Source organism: Capricornis sumatraensis, chromosome 9, assembly GCF_032405125.1.
Source record: "Capricornis sumatraensis isolate serow.1 chromosome 9, serow.2, whole genome shotgun sequence".
Taxonomy (NCBI): domain Eukaryota; kingdom Metazoa; phylum Chordata; class Mammalia; order Artiodactyla; family Bovidae; genus Capricornis; species Capricornis sumatraensis.
The window spans coordinates 5,901,631-5,917,663 of NC_091077.1; the positions used below are offsets into that span (position 1 = coordinate 5,901,631).

The 16,033-nt window shown below is 53.3% G+C and overlaps 1 protein-coding gene across 1 annotated transcript in view; it reads right to left on the reverse strand.

The window, feature by feature from the left end:
* The window catches only part of NCAN (neurocan), a 31,482-nt gene extending 21,580 nt beyond the window's left edge, over positions 1–9,902 (reverse strand). The window contains exons 1-6 of the mRNA XM_068980895.1: positions 9,874–9,902; positions 5,379–5,458; positions 4,048–4,458; positions 1,219–1,393; positions 981–1,108; positions 166–459 (exon numbers count right to left, since the gene is read on the reverse strand). Coding sequence (XP_068836996.1) covers positions 166–459; positions 981–1,108; positions 1,219–1,393; positions 4,048–4,458; positions 5,379–5,451 — 1,081 coding nt within the window. The 5' untranslated portion in view covers positions 5,452–5,458; positions 9,874–9,902. The remainder of the gene's footprint in view (positions 1–165; positions 460–980; positions 1,109–1,218; positions 1,394–4,047; positions 4,459–5,378; positions 5,459–9,873) is intronic.
* Between the last annotated feature and the right edge of the window lie 6,131 nt (positions 9,903–16,033).

Sequence of the window (16,033 nt, forward strand, 5' to 3'; positions counted from 1 at the left end):
GGCGTGGCTCACCGCGGAGTAAGTTTTCAACCTGTTTCTCCCCTGCCTGACCTCCGCCTCCACTAGAAACCCAAACTTCTAGGGGCGTGGCCGTTGGCAAAGCGCACGCCCTTGGGGCGTGGCCACCAGGGGACGCACCCTCCAGGGGCGAGGCTTCACACATACCTCTGAAGCAGTAGGCATCGAAGCGCTCTCCAGGGGCCGGGAAGCCGGTGCGGTTGGCAAAGCGGTATACGGTGCGCACGCCAGGGGCTGGGCCACCGCAGCGCCGACGCGGCGTCTGGATCGGGTAGCGCACGCTGCCGTCGGCCAGCCAGCCCGGGTCGCACTGGTCCAGGCCCTCATGCCAGGCTAGGTGCAGCTGTCCTACCGAGGCCAGCACGGCGCCCTGGCGTCGGCACTGGGCACGCGCGCCGGCCAGTGTCAGGCGGCGGGCCAGGCCTACGTAGAAGACCTCGCCTGCGGGAAGGCGCGGGAGAAGGTCAGAGGTGTTCCAGGGACCCTCCCCCGGAGCCCGGGAAGGGGGGTCTCATCTCAAATAGCCCTGATCTGGCCGGATTTGGGTTGCGGCTAAACGAGATGGAGGCAGCCGCAGCTGCGCGCCCCCGTCGCCAGCATCACTGTCATTGCCTCTCAGGCAGTGCTAAGAGGGGGCTTCCCTTTTTTTTCACAAATGAGGTAACTGAGGCGCCTGAACGAGTTGGGCTTCAGAGAGAGGAAGGGGCTTGGGGAAGGTGTGAGGAGGGAGGAAGTAGGAAGAGGGAGAAGGGGGCAGGAAGGGGGAGAGATTCGGAGGAACGGAAGGGGCACAAAGGAGAGGGGCTCAGGGAGTGGAGGAAAAACCGGCGGGTCCAGGTCTTGGCTGTGGGTTTAGAGAGGGATGAAACTTAGGAGATCTAGGCAAGGACTTAGGGAAGGATGAGGGTTAGGAAGGATAAAGGGGCTCAGAGAAGGGGGCGTTCTACCAGCCCCAGACTTACCCCCCAGCTCACGGGCAAAGCAATACACATCGTAGAGTTCCCGTGGGTCTCGCCTCCCATAGTTCCTCACCCCCGGAAGGCTGCTACGGTCACCATAGCAACCAGGACGGGACTGGGTGATAGGATATCTGACAAGACAAAGTGGGGGCCTCTCTCAGATCTGTGCTCCGGGGGCTCCCAAGGAACATCTTTCTCCAGCGGCTAGCTCTCCGTCTCCCTACCCCGTGTACCCGCTCACCGAACAGTGCGGTCAGAGAGCCACCCGGCATCGCAGTTGTCAAAGCCGTCCTCAAAGGCAGCCTGCAGGTGCCGCGGGGCTGCAATGGTGGCTGAGTTGAGACGACAGGCCTCCTGAGCCTCAGCAAAGGTCAAAGAGTAGCGATCCAGGGCTGCTCGGTAGTGAAACACAACACCTATGCAGAAACACCCAGGGTAGGGAGCTGATTCACGTGGAAATCTTCAAGCACAGACGTCCCTCTTACAGAATGCCCCGCCTAGACCAACAATGATAGACGACTTGCTGCGCTACCCTGCCCTGTACCATGTCTGTTCACTCAGCACCAGGCATAGGGCTAGGGTGATGATGGGGAGGGAAACTGATATGCCCTGGTTTTACAGACGAGGAAATTGATAATGGCCATAAAGGGCTAGAATCTGTTAGACATTTGCTGTGTAAAAAACATTTACAAGCACTATGTACGTACATGCTAAGTCACTTTAGTAGTGTCTGACTCTTTGCAATCCCATGGATTGTTGTTCACCAGGCTCCTCTGTCCATGGGATTCTTCAAGCAGGAAGAATGTTCATGGCATGGGTTGCCACGCCCTCCTCTAGGGGATCTTCTCCACCCAGGGACTGAACCCAGGTCTCCTGCATTGCAGGCAGATTCTTTACTGTCTGAGCTACCTGGGAAGCCCTATGTTGGTCATGAGCCAACAATGTCTCACTGCATATTTTATTGGGTCGACCAATCATTTGCTTTCCAAGGCCTTTCCAAGGGGATCTTCCCAACCCAGGGATTGAACCCACGTCTCTGCATTGGCAGGTGTGTTCTTTACCACTAACACCACCCCAGAAGCCCCTTTATACTCATTACCTCATTGAAATCTTACAACCCTATGATTATCCCCATTTCCAGAGGAGGAAACGAAGGCTCAGAGAGGTTGAGGGACAAGTCTAGGGCTACATAACCAGTGTAAGGGAGAGCCAGAATTTGTATTCAGGAAGATCTGGACTCCAAAGACAGCATTCTTCATGCCAGGGTTAGGGACTGGAGGTAACAAAAGGCATGGACAAGAGTGACAGAGATTCTTCCTTTCAGGAGCTAAATGCACACACAGGGAGAGGAAGCAGAGGGCAACCGGGGATCAAACATGGCTTTTGCCCAGTTTAGAAATGGAGTCGCTCACGGCTTCCCAGAGAAGGTAACGTGTAAGTCACATCCTGCTTTATCAGATGTGAAGCATCAGTAAGCTCCCTGTGACTCAAATTCTGATTTAGGGATGAGAGAAATGGCGAGCGAGACAAAGAAATTAAACATTTTGCTCCGTCTTGTTACACTGAGAGCTCCCAGAAGGCAGAAGCTGTGTCCCACTCATGGCTGTGTTTCCAGCACCAGGCTGTACGTGGTAGTTGCTCAATAAAGGTCTGGCAGAATGAATGAACCAAACCAGCCCAGAGGTGGAATTCCCTTCTTTCATCACTTATCAGTTTTCTTGAGGTTTATTAGTTTTGAGAACAAGGCCTTAGAAAGGGAATCATTGGCTGACCCCACAAAATACGCACTGAGACACTGTTTGGGTGTGGAAAGACTGTGTTCCAGAACAGAGGGTGCAGGCACTTTCCTTATGGCCAACATAGGGCTTCCCAAGTGGCTCAGACAGTAAAGAATCTGCCTGCAATGTGGGAGACCCAAGTTTGATCCCTGGGTCAGGACAGTCCCCTGGAGGAGGGCATGGCAACCTATTCCAATATTCTTGCCTGGAGAATACCATGGACAGAGGAGCCTGGCAGGCTACAGGACAGACTGACTAACACTTTCACTTCCACTTTTCAACACAGGTTAAGGGAAATTGACGTCCCAGCTGGCATCCACAGGCTGTTCTCCACACAACGGTCCTTTCATTGATTCAGTGCTCAAATATCTATTGAGCATCTTCTGTGTGCCGTGCCCTTTTCTAGGACTTTGGTTTAATAATTTAAAAAAATATATTTGTTTGCCTTGTTCATCTTGACTGGTTAGGAAAACAGAAACTACACTGAATATATCAACAGAAAGAATTTAATGTAGGAATTGGTTAAACAGATATTTGAGAACTTTCACTTCCTTAATATATAATTCCTTTTCATAATTTTTAAAAATGAATTCTACCTGCAGTTTAAAAATGTTTATTATTTATTTATTTGGCTGCACAGCTCTTAATTGTAGCATGCAGGATCTTTAGTTTTGGCCTGTGGGATCTAGTTCCCTGGCCAAGGATCAAACTCCAGGCCCCCTGCATTGGGAGCGTGGAGTTTTAGCCACTGGATCGTCAGGGAGGTCCCCTTAACATATATTTTCAATCGACTTTTTAAAAAGAACTTCCCTTTGAAAAAACACGTATTTACTTTAAAAGGAAATTTGTATTCCTATTTTAAAGACAAAACCAATATCCTCTGCCTTATGTGAAAGTAGATGGCCATGCCATGGACTGCAGGTTATGAAATCCTGTGAAATGTTGTGGCCTGTAAGAGACTGGTCAGAGGCTGCTCTCTCTTAGCTAAAAAACAGAGATGCTAAAAAGAGAGGAGTACGCATACAGACTTTCTTTATGATTCTATCAGAATTTGGAGCAAATCACTGTACAGGGAGTATCTCTTTCTTTCTTTTTTTTTTTTTTGCCTGCGGGATCTTAACTCCCCTAAAAGGGGTTGAATCCAGGCCCTTGAACCCAGGCCCTTGGCAGTGAAAGTGCAGAGTCCTATCCACTGGACACCAGGGAATTCCCCAAGGAGTGATTTCTAAGATGAAATCCAGTGAATGCACTTCCCCGTCCCAGCCTTGGCCCCTCCCCTTCCCCCAACTGACCCGTCACCTCCAGGGGCACCAGGTCCTGCTCATCCTCGATGCCCCTCACCACCTGGCAGCGGTAGAGCCCGGAGTCGCTGGCCCTCAGTGGTCCCAGCAGCAACGTGGCGTTGGCCCGGTGCCGGGGGTAGGCGGGAAGTGACACACGTCCCTGCCAGCCCTTGGCGACTCGGACCACGTTGTCCTTGGCCACCAGGATGGGCAAGTCCTGCCGCTGGCCTGATGCAGTCCGCACTTTGGTCCACTTGATCCGTGGGGCTTCTTGAGTTGCACCTGGCCGTGGCCGCAGGCTAAAGAGACAGGGCAGGGCCACCAACTCCGCCAGTGCAGCCCGGACTGACCCAGACCCCACTTTCTGCATGTGGAGCCCCTTCTCAGCAGTGGCTGCAGCTGAGGTGGTGTGCTGTGGGCCTGGGGTGGAAAAGGTGGAGAAGAGGGCCTGATTGAGAGGCAAGGACCAGCAGAGACTGCAGTTTTCCTCACTTTACAGACAGGGAGACTGAGGCCAGAGAGGTCAGGCTGCCTATACAACATCACAAGGCAGCACACAGATCTGAGATCTGCAGCCCAGTCTGTGAGCAGAAGAGGGGTAACCGAGTCGAATCCTTTCATGGTTCTGCCTCCACTCAAAGTCCAGATCCTGGAGACCAGAGATTTGACTCTCAGTGTCACTGACGTGGCCATGGGAAAGTCAGTGTTCTCCTCTGAGCCACGGTTTCCCTAAAAGTTAAATGAGAGGCAACCATCGGAAGGGAAACGGTGTTTGTGGAGTACCTTCTATATACCAGGCACTTTATAAATAGCAATCAGCTCATTTGATTTTCATAACCATCTGCAGAGGTAGCCATCTCTCATCCTCTTCTGGGGGAGTTGAGGAAATTGAGGCTCACAGACATCATACTTGCTTAAGGCCACAGAGCAAATCAGGAGGCATTCCTAAAGTCTGGCCTTTTGACCACCACTGGGGAGATGCCAGGGAGAGGCATATAGGGTTTTATTTCTATTGCTACACCCATGGCAGGCATCACTAATCAATCTTCATATGATTCTCTCTCCCTCTTTTTTTTTCTTTTTCTCTCTCTTTCTCTCTTCAGCTCATCTCAGCAAAACAGTGAGAGGCGGGAACCTCTAGCCTCTGCTGGCAATGACTAAAAATAACCTCTCAGGTGTCTTGTTCGCTTTTGACTGTTCAAAGACCTTTTTCATCTATTCTCATTTTATTCTCCAGACCAAGCCAGAGAAGCAGCAGGAGAAGGCTCTCAAGTTAAAAGGCTGCCCCATCTTGTCAGTTCTCCAGACCCCAACCTCTCCCACCTCACAAGCAAACTCACCCTGCTCCCCAGCCACAAAGAGAAGCATCTGGAGAGTCAGGAGGCCTGAGACCCAGACAGGCAAGGCCCCCATCCTGGACCTGAAACAAGATGAAGAGGGGGTAAGGGGTGAGTACATCCCTTCTAGATAGTTGACATGAAAGGACCAATTCCTCCCCTCTACAGATCTGGAAACATGGGCTGAAGAGGCCATGCATCACTCAAGGTCACACAGTCAACAAGCAAGGGCAGATCCAGGATCCGAATCCAGGACCAACTTACTTCAGAACCCCAGCAAGTGAAGTCTGATGGTCAGAGCATGAGTGCTCGAGTGACTCAAACCGGGGTTGTCTCTCTGCCTGTTCCTTGCTGTGTGACCTTGAGCACATAGCTTAGCTTCTCTGTGCCTCAGTTTCTTTGCAAGTCAGATGGGGATAATATCAAGTAGTTGGAAGGAACAGATCAGTCAATTCAGTCAATACATACAAAATACTTAGCACTGTCTGGCATGAAGGGGTGAATTTCAGCTGTTATTATTATTGACTCTAACAGCCAAGATCAAAATTCCATTTTTCAAGTTGGCCTCCTAAATCAAATTGGGGGCTCCTAGAGGGCAACATCCAGTCCTAGTCTGCTTGGGGTCCCCAGTTCTGGCAGTAGGCTGGCCTCCAAGCCAGCCTGTAATCTGGGTTTGCTGACTGACACGATTCTCAGCTTCAATTCCAGGATCTGGTTGTCGCCAAGATTCTATTCCTGGTTCCTGGGATTTTTGAAGAGCTGCCAAGTCCCAGCTGGAGGAAGGGGCCTCGCCCTTGCCCATCCCATCCTCCGTCTGAATTCACACTGCCTGGCGAGGAGGCCTCCTCGATCCACAGAGAAACTCCCGCTGTGGGCCCAGACTTCTGTAGAGGTTGTAGCACATGATGCTCAAGTGCACAAATACTGAGCACTACCTGTAAGCAAAGCCCGCTACAGACGCTGGGACACAGCGTGTCCTCCCAGACTTCACATTCTTCCCGAGACTAGAATCCCTGGGGTATGGCTCCTCCCTAAAACCTCCCACTCCTCTGAAAGGCCCCCCCCGCCCACCAACGCGCCTCAGCAGGTGGGGACAGATGGGAAGTTAGAACATTACCTATAAACCCAGCCCCTGCACCCTCTTCCTGATAAAAGAATAGCCCCGAGTAGGGGAGTGTGGATGGAGTCGGGAATAGGGTCCTGCGGGGGACGGCGGGGCCCTGCCAGGTTCCATCTCCCAGAGGCCCCGTAGGAAGGCAGGCCGGGGACCTGTCCGTGGTGCTGAACTTTGGGTCGGCAACATCGCGGCACTACCCAGTCTCCTTGCCTTCTCAGGGCAGTGACTCGGGGTCCAGAGAGGGTGAGTGGTTTGCCTAGGACTGCACAGCAGGACAGACGTCAGCTCCTGGTATGGTGTCCGTAACTACCAACCTGTAAACCTCAGCAGTTTCAACCTACATCCCTGGCTGTTCATTTCCCCCTTTCAGAACCCTGAGCGGGGCAGGGTCCCCTGAGAGCTCAAGTCCTGGATAGGTATTAAGGGGTGGGGCAGGACTCTGGCTGTGCCTGCCCCAGGAGAGCCTTGCGTGAGTGCGTGTTAAGTCACTTTAGCCCTGTCCAGTTCATAGCCCGCCAGGCTCCTCTGTCCATGGGATTCCCCAGGCAAGAACACTGGAGTGGGTTGCCATGCCCTCCTCCAGGGGATCTTCCTGACCTAGGGATCGAACCTGCGTCTCTTACATCTCCTGCAATGGCAGGCTGGTTCTTTACCACTAGTGCCCCCTGGGAAGCCTTAGGAGGGGGCAAGTACAGAGAATTCTCATGCACACGCACAACCACACACCCCACCACACACACACTTTGTATGATTAACAGCTCAAACTATATCCTCATGACTAGGTCTCAAGGCCTGTCTCTACTCCCTACATGTTGCTTCATCACTCTGTGCCTCAGTTTTCCCACTTGTAAAATGGGGCTCACCCAGCACAGACCTCAGCGTGTTACTGAGAGAATGGAATGAGCTGACTTCTGAAGCCTAAGAAATGTTCACTTAAAGAACTGCTACTTGTACACAAAGGCTTGTGTACACACACAAATATACAATGGTGATCCAACAAGGTGAGAGACACAGGTTCTGGTGCACTCTCCTCCTGCCACACACATGCCTTCCCACACATACCCCATCCCCTCCAACAGCACTCTCACACACCCACACCCTTTCTCTTAAAATACCTCTTCCGCAGGGCCACCAGAGGTGAGCATTTACACAGCTGTCTGGGGCTTGTCCCCTTATTAATAATGCATGAGTCTCATACATATGCAAGTAGGGGCCTGTGGGCTTTGGGGGAGGGGTGGCCAGGAAGAAAGAGAAGAAAGTGTGTGTGTGTGTGTGTGTGTGCGCGCGCGTGCACGTCTCCCCCTCCCTCACACCCACCTCCTGTCTCAGAAGGCATTGAGTGAGGGTGAGTTTGCCAGCAGGCGTTTTTTTGTGTGTTGCGCCTGGTTGTGCATCGAGGTGCTGTCCAGGCAAGGATGCGCTCTGTGGTATGGGACCATGTATGAGGGTTCACAGTGGCAGTGTGTACTGGGTGGGGCACAGGGGACCGAGTGTGGTCCCTGGGTGTGTGAGCACCAGTAATGCTTAGCAGAGGCTATGAGCACACACGTGTATGTGTTACTGGCCTTGGAGTCAGGGTGTATTTGTGTGCATGGGTTCAACGCATGAACTCCTTGGAGGAGAAAGGAAGCCGGGCTCAGTTAATCAGCCCTGGTTGCCCCTTGGAGACCTGAACCCCCTGCCAATGTCTCCCCTATTAGCTCCCCAATTCTGCACACAGACCACATCTCACACTCCCCCACCCAGGGTCCACACTGCCAATCATATGGAGAGGACCTGGCTGTGCACACGGGACACACACACAGCCACACACTCTAGGCTCAGAGCCTTGGAGGCTCACACTCACAGATTCTCAGCGACATTAACAAAGAGAGACAATATGGGCACTTACAAGGCAGGCAGCATGTCTTCTACACAAAGACACACACCCACAGTCTCAGGCTCCCCACGGAAACCCCTCGATGAGGCCATGCTATCAGACACAGTTCCCCACACACACTCACACATGTAGCTGCCAGCCCCTGGCACAGACCAGACTGGGTAAATTGTGGCTTTGGTGACTGGTGGCACATCATTTTGCAACCGGGTGATGTGGCCTCAGCACAAGTTTCCTGACAAAGACACAACCTCGGTCACATTAGACTCACAGAGGACACCATAAGCACCCACCTCCTCCCAGCATGGGGTAGACATACGCGCACGCACACACATACACACACGTCCCTAGCTCCTGGGGGACAGCTTCCATTCGGGAATGTCCCCATGCCAGCGAGGCTGCTGGGGTTCTGGGGTCCCACGGTCTGCCCAGGCTTCCCTCCCTGCCCTTCCCCCACAACCCCCGCTGGGGCCCAGCGCCAACCCTCTCTTCAGCCTGGCTGTCTCCCATTAATGCTGCTGAGAGGAACAAAGCCCCGCACACAGGGATGGGGGTCGCTCCTGCCCAGGCTGGGCCCAGGGCCTCAGCCCCTTACTTCCCAGTGTCTGTGCCCCCAAACCAACCCAGGACTTCCACATGCATGCATATGGACAGACAGAACTGGAGGGGTGAGGCAGGGGTCTATGTCTAGTGGTGAGGACGTGGCCAGATGTGAAAGTGCTGGGGGCGGCTCCCCCTTAGCGACTGGGTGCTCTGATCGCTAGCTGGGGGTTTTAAGGGACTCTCACCTAGTATTCACCTCGGACACACAGCGTGCTCCCCGAGAGAAGGGACAGTACCCCAACTCTAGGTCCCAGGAAACAACAGGAACCACCGTGGGATGGAGCGCCCCCAGAGCCTCCTGACTGAGTCAAGATGTGGTAACAAGACCTGAGCCAAAAGGGCAGAGACACCGCAGGACACCCCTTCCCTATGGGGGTTCAGTCTTTGTACAGACCCCCTTCTATCGGGCTCAGGCTGGTCTGGGGAGCCCCCTCACTGCTGCAGTCCATCCTGGAATCCTGCATTCATCTGCAAACTGGGAATCCCCACTTAAAATCTTGGGGTGTCTCAGCTCAGACACGGGGTGCCCTGTTCCAGAGTCCCACGCTCAGCGGGTGGCTCTTCCCCTCTTATCTCTAAACTTGGGGCGCCCCTTCTTTAGCCTTGGTTCCCAGTGCCTCCCCAGCTCTAAGACCCACCCCCAGCCCGGCCCCTCCCCATCGAAGGGTTGTCTCCGCATTCTCTAGACAACCTTACCCCGAAATCCGAATCCCCCTGACATTCTCAAGCCCTCTCCTAGTTTGCGTTCCCTCCCCAACTCGAGGCTTCCCTCCCCCTCTAAGCCACCACCCCATGCTAGGGGCTTCTCTATGATCCCAGCCCCCCACCCCAATCTTGAGCTCTGTGTGAATGCCCGAGGACCCCTCCCTCAACGTAACCCCCTCCCCACGACAGACCCCCACCTGGCTCCTAGCTCCAACGCATCCCGGGGCGGTCGACCGGCACAAAGGACGCTCCGGCTGGGCTCAATCCGCGCCGGGTCCACCCCTGCGCCCTGCGCTCTGCTCGCCCCAGCGCCGCCTCAGCGCTTATAAAGGGGCTGCGGGGCTGCTTTGCGCATGCGCCCCCGCCAGCCTGAAGCCTCCAACTGTGCGAGGGAGGGGGCTCCCTCTGCCTAAAATCCCCTCCCCACTCCCACGACCACTCACCCCATCCCAGAGACGACTGTGCCAGACTTCCTCCCCATTCACAATAAGTGTCCCCAGAAGTCCCATGGTGGGGCCCGCTCCATCTTACAGATGGGGAAACTGAGTCTCCAGGGAGATGAAGTCTCTCTCAAGGTCACGCCTAGGCAAAGGGCAGAGCTGGAATTCCAATCCTGGTCTGTCTAGCTCTCCAGGTCTCACACTTGAAACAATTTTGGCTACAGTTACTGTTTTACACCACAGTATAGAGAGGAAGCAAGACTCAGAGAGGAAAGAAAGCTCCTTAGGTCACACAGATGAAAAGAGGCTTGCAAAGTCAGGGCCCAGGTGCGTCACACCCAGAGCTGTTTCTGCCAGTGCCAGCCAGAACTATATCATTCATCCACTCATTCTATTATCTAGCCAGCTTTTACGGAGCACCTGGGGTGGACCAGGTATTGTTGTTACAGAAATATTTTTGCTTTGATGGGGGTGGTGGTGTGCCTGTCTTTGTTGGAGATCCCAGATCTTAAAGGGTCTACAGTGGAATATTATTCAGCCATAAAAAAGGAACGAAGTACTGATACACGTTCCAACACAGATGAACTTTGAAAACATTATGCTGAGTGAACGAAGCCAGGCACAAAAGGGTCACAGTCTGAGTCCCTTTATGTGAAATGTTCAGCATAGATAAATACAGAGGCAGAGAGTAGATCGGGATGACCAGGAGCTGGGGGAGGGGAAATGACTGAGAGACTGCACATGGGTACAGGGCTTCCTCTGGGCATGCTGGACATATTCTAGAACTAGACAGTGGTGATGGCTGCACAGTAATGTGGGTCACTGCCACTAACCGTGCACTTTCAAATGGTAAATTCTGCGTCCTGTGTATTTTCCCATAATGACAAGTGGAAATGAGGGAGGACAGAAACATAAAGAAATCAGCCCTTTGCCCAGCAAGCCTTTCTTCCCGGGGTCTCCGTTTCTCAGCACCGAGACTGGGCTGTGCTGGCTCAGTGTCCTGCATCCATGTATGTGTGTGGCTGCACCTCTGAGGGTGGGTCTCGACTGGTGGAAAAACAAAGAAACAGGGAACTGGATGATTTCCGCAAGACTGCCAAAAAGGGGGTGAGAATGATTGAAGGATGAGGGAAGACCCCAAGGGAGCAAGTTTGCCCTGGAAGGTCTGTGTCAGCAGGCTGTTCTAGGGGTGGGCTAGTGGTGGCCGTAGGGACCAAAGTGACGCACTGGGGAGCTTCTCACCACAGAAGAGGGATGGTGGTCAGGGATCACACTAATGTGTCTGCAGGTGGCAGGCAGCAGGGACAGGAGTCTGGGTGACATGTGTGGGGGCAGCTTGGCCCCAAGTCCAGAGTTCAAAACCCCTTTCTGAGGAGTTCCATGCTGGTCTAATGGTTAGAATTCCACACTTTCACTACCGTGCCCGAGGTTCAGTCCCTGGTCAGGAAACTGAGATCCCACAGGCTTTGAAGCATGCACCCCCCCCACCAAAAAAAAATCCTCTCTGAAATCCCTAACAGTGTAACTCTGGATCAGCCATTTCATTTTTCTGTGTCTCAGTTTCCCTGTCAAAAGCAGGGATCATTAAAAGTAAACCACCTTACAGGGTTACTGGGAGAATGAAATGGGAAGTAAACACACAAGCTGGGAGCGGCTATGAAGCTACTGCCCATTTTTCAGCCGAGAAAATGGCTCAGGGAGATAGGACCACCTGCCTGAGGTTGCAGAGTATGGGTAGGGGCCAACTGGGACCCCTGATGCTGAAGCTGAAACTCTAACACTTTGGCCACCTAATGCGAAGAGCTGACTCATTTGAAAAGATCTTGATGTTGGGAAAGACTGAGGGCAGGAGAAGGGGGTAACCCATGGTGAGACGGTTAGATGGCATCATCGACTCAGTGGACACGAGTCTGAGTAAACCCAGGGAGACAGTGAAGGACAGGGAAGCTTGCATGCTGCAGTCCACAGGGTCACAAAGAGCTGGACACGACAGAGCTTCTGAACAACAACAAGTGGGAGATCAGGTCTGTGGCTTCCGAACCAAGCCAATCCCCACCTTGCCTCCCCCCGCTTGTTCCCTTCCCGCTCCTCCCCACTCCCTGGCTCCCCTCACTGGTGCCAGAGCTGAGCTTAGAGGGACTGGCCTGGGGCCTGGGAGCAGGCTGTTGCTGGGGGCTTGAATGAGGCAACCTTGCCTGGGAATCTGCTGGGCTCAAAGAGCTATTTATAGGCCTGCACTGGGAATGAGCCAGCAGCCTCCCACCCTCAGCCCTGAGTGCCCTCTCTGTCTCCCCCACACTGGGTCTTAGGCCAGGGACTGCTGCGAGTCGGGGGCGGGAACAGGGGAGGAGGCTGGTTGCCCAGAAGACGAGCTAGGAGGCAGGACCCTCCTGGAGAGCCGGGCCTCAGGGACAGACACTGTCCCCTGAAATGCCTCTCACACACCAAGAGTGACATATCCACAGGGCACGTGCAAGCATATTCACACCTGTCACATACAACCAAGCACTGATACGAAGTCATATCCCGGACATACAGTGACAGCACGCGCAGCCCAGCCACACCTGGCCAGGCCACATGTAAGTCACACAGGCCACACACAGTCACCTGGCCACACACGAGTCATATCTACTGTACAACCAAACTCACAACTCTGAGCCCAGCTGCACCCAGCCCCTTCACACTCAAACACACCTGTTGCTGTGCATACCCACGGAAACTTAGCCTTCCTGGCAGCCACAAACAGCTCATGGCCAGCTCAGCTCAGTACCTTCATGTGCAGCCACCCCCTCTCCTGCCCACTGTCATCTCCACTTACCCAGGCTCCCAAGCTTACCTCCTGCAAGACCGACGAGTCCTGCCAGAAACAAGTGAGCATCCTTTTACCCTGAGCTGGGCCCTGCGGTACCCATGCAGGCCCCGGTGGATAAATCAGACCCAAATCTGCCCCACAGGGGGCTGCCAACCCCAGAGGATTCCATCACCCTTACCTCTACAGACTCTCCAGGGTGCAGCCTTGGGGCAATCATTACACTTATGCCCCAGGGGTAAACTGAAGCTCAAAGCAATCTGAGGGCTTTTCCCTGCTCTTCTCCAGGGTGACAAACTTATGGGAAATGGGGCCTGTTTTCTGCCATGAGGGTGGCTGCCTCCCCAGAGTCCTTGCTGACCCATACTTGCTGTGTGACTTCAGCAAATCCATGACCCTCTCTGAGCCTCCATTTCCTCTCCTGAAAAATGCAGAACTCAGCTCAACTCCAGAGTGAGACTGAAGTTTGCATCCCGATTCCCCTGAGTGACCTTACATAAATGACTTCTTTGCCTCAGTTTCCCTCAGCCAACCAGAGTTACAGTTCCTGGCTCTTCTAAACTTCCCTCTGCCCCACCCCCTGGGGTGAGGAAGGAGGGAGTGATTAGTCTCTTCTCGCTAAGGCAAATGAATGGACCACTTTTGGCTGCTCTGCTGGGAGCTTAGAGCTGCTAATTCCCTGGAGAAACAGGAGGTTCTTTCATGCCCAGGCGCCGGTGGGGTGAGGAGGCGGGAAGAGGGTACGAAGCTGGCTTCATCCCAGTGGGCATGGTGGCTCCATGCCAAGACCAGGAGTGGTAAGGGGGGCCTTGGGGCTGTGCATATCCTCCCTGGGGAACCCTGGCTGCTGAGTAGCTGAGTGGCTGTATCCTTAGCTGTAAAGTGGGAGTGACAAGGACCAGCAAGGCAGATTTAATGATCTAGTGGATGGAGAGAGACGTGGCTTCAAGTTAAACACAAGGTGGGTGCTCAACAAATGTCAACCGCTGTTGTTACATGTCAGCCTGAAGAGTTCACTGAATTCTCTAGCAGTCCTATAAATAGAATTCTCAGCGAGGTCAACGTATTTGTCCAGGATCACACAGCCAATGAGTGAATGGCCTAACCAAGATTTGAACCTGATCTGGACTCTCCAGGGTCCATACTCTTCCTAAATTCTTCTAGAGGTAGGGAGGTATTTTTTTGACACCCCTCCCCCAACCCCACCAGCCCTGGCCCTCAGACCAGCAGAGCCAGGTCTGGATGGCACGAGGCCACGACTGAATGCAGGAAGTCCTGGCAGGCAGGGGCTGATGGGGTGGCCCTTCCGCTGGTGTCCCAGTTTCCCAGCCAGCCCCCACTCCTGGTGTGGACTTGGGCAGACACTAGTAGGATGCCAGGAGGACCATTCCCCTAGCCCTTGAAGAAAGGGGCTGGATCCCAGACCATTCAGTTACAGCCAGGAACTGCAGCCTCTTGCCAGTGGCTGCTCTGTCCAGAAGTCTCCATTCACGCGGATTGGATGGTATACCGCCTTTCTCAAACACCTTTCTTGACTGCTTTAGGCCCAGCAGGATCTGGACTCACATATTTTATTCAAATTCATGGTCTTTTTATTCAACCAGGCTTATGCTGCCTGCCCATCCACCTCCCCACTCCAATTTTTCTCACCTTGGTGAATTCCTGCCCACTCAATAAGGTACAGGCACAATATCCCCTCTCCCAGGAAGCCCTCCCTCAGGTAGACCCTCTACTTCCCCAGCCTTATCTCTCCCTCTGGCTCAGCTCTGGTTCTGTGGGGCTGGGATTATATGTGTCTAGTTCTTTCTTCCCCAGATTGGGAGATCTTCAGATATGGGACTGGAACTGAGATCTTTCATAGTCCTCAGAATCACTCATCACAGGGCTGGGCAGTAGGGAGTGGCAGTTGTTTACTGAATCAGTGAACCAAAACTTCAGCCATGGCTTTGTATAATCCAGTTTGGCAAACTCCTGTTCATCCTTCAAAACCCACCACACGTTACCCCTCCTCCAAGAAGCCTGTCCCAGGCAGCATTTACTACGAAGACAGATTTGGAGGCCAGGACTTCTGTGTCCCAGTGGTGACACACAAGGCTGATAAAGACGCCCAGTACTCGCACCATCATGGCTTCTTCCTCAACTCTTCCTTTGGCCTCTGGGAGGCAGTGAAGTGCAGGGATTCCCAGGCTTGTGGGCTTCCCTGGTGGTTCAGTGGTGAAGAATCCTGCTTGCAATGCAGGAGACATGGAAGATGTGAGTTTGATTCCTAGGTTGGGAAGATCCCCTGGAGAAAGAAATGGCAACCAACTCCAGTATTCTTGCCTGGGAAATCTCATGGACAGAAGAGCCTGGAGGGGATTTCAAAAGAGTCAGACGTGACTTCCGTGGCGGCTCAGACAGGAAAGAATTCTTCTGCAGTTAGGGAATTAACTCAGCAGACTTCATTCTACTGGTGGGAAGACATCATTATAAGAAGTCTCTTGCACTCTAAAACTAGTGCTCTATACTCGCAGGTACCAAAGGACAGCACCCACCCCCTCCCCTCCACAGTAGGCACACACTTGCTTTAGATACCTGCATTTTCCCTCCAGATCCAAGAGACTTGCTTGTAGAAATCCATGGCCCCCTTGTTTTCCACCGAAGTAGGAAATGTCACTGCCTTTCTCCTTGTAGGGCTGACCTTGGGGAAGTCCTAGGGAAGGAAGGCTCCTCCTCTAGTAAGCATCTCCAGCTTCAGTTTGTTGTTGGTCATTGTGCTGTGCTCTTAGTCACTCAGTCAACCGCCATGGACTCTGTCCATAGGGATTCTCCAGGCAAGAATACTGGAGTGGGTTGCCATGCCCTTTTCCAGGGCATCTTCCCAACCCAGGGATCGAACCCAGGCCTCCCTCTTGCAGGTGGATTCTTTACCGTCTGAGCAACCAGGGAAGTCACGTCTGACTCTTTTGCCACCCCCTGGACTGTATCCTTCCAGGCTCTTCTGCCCCTGAGATTTCCCAGGCAAGAATACTGGAATTGGTTGCCATTTCTTTCTTTCCAACCCAGGAATCGAACTCAGGTCTCCCACGTCTCCTGCATTGCAAGCAGGATTCCTCGCCACTGAGCCAG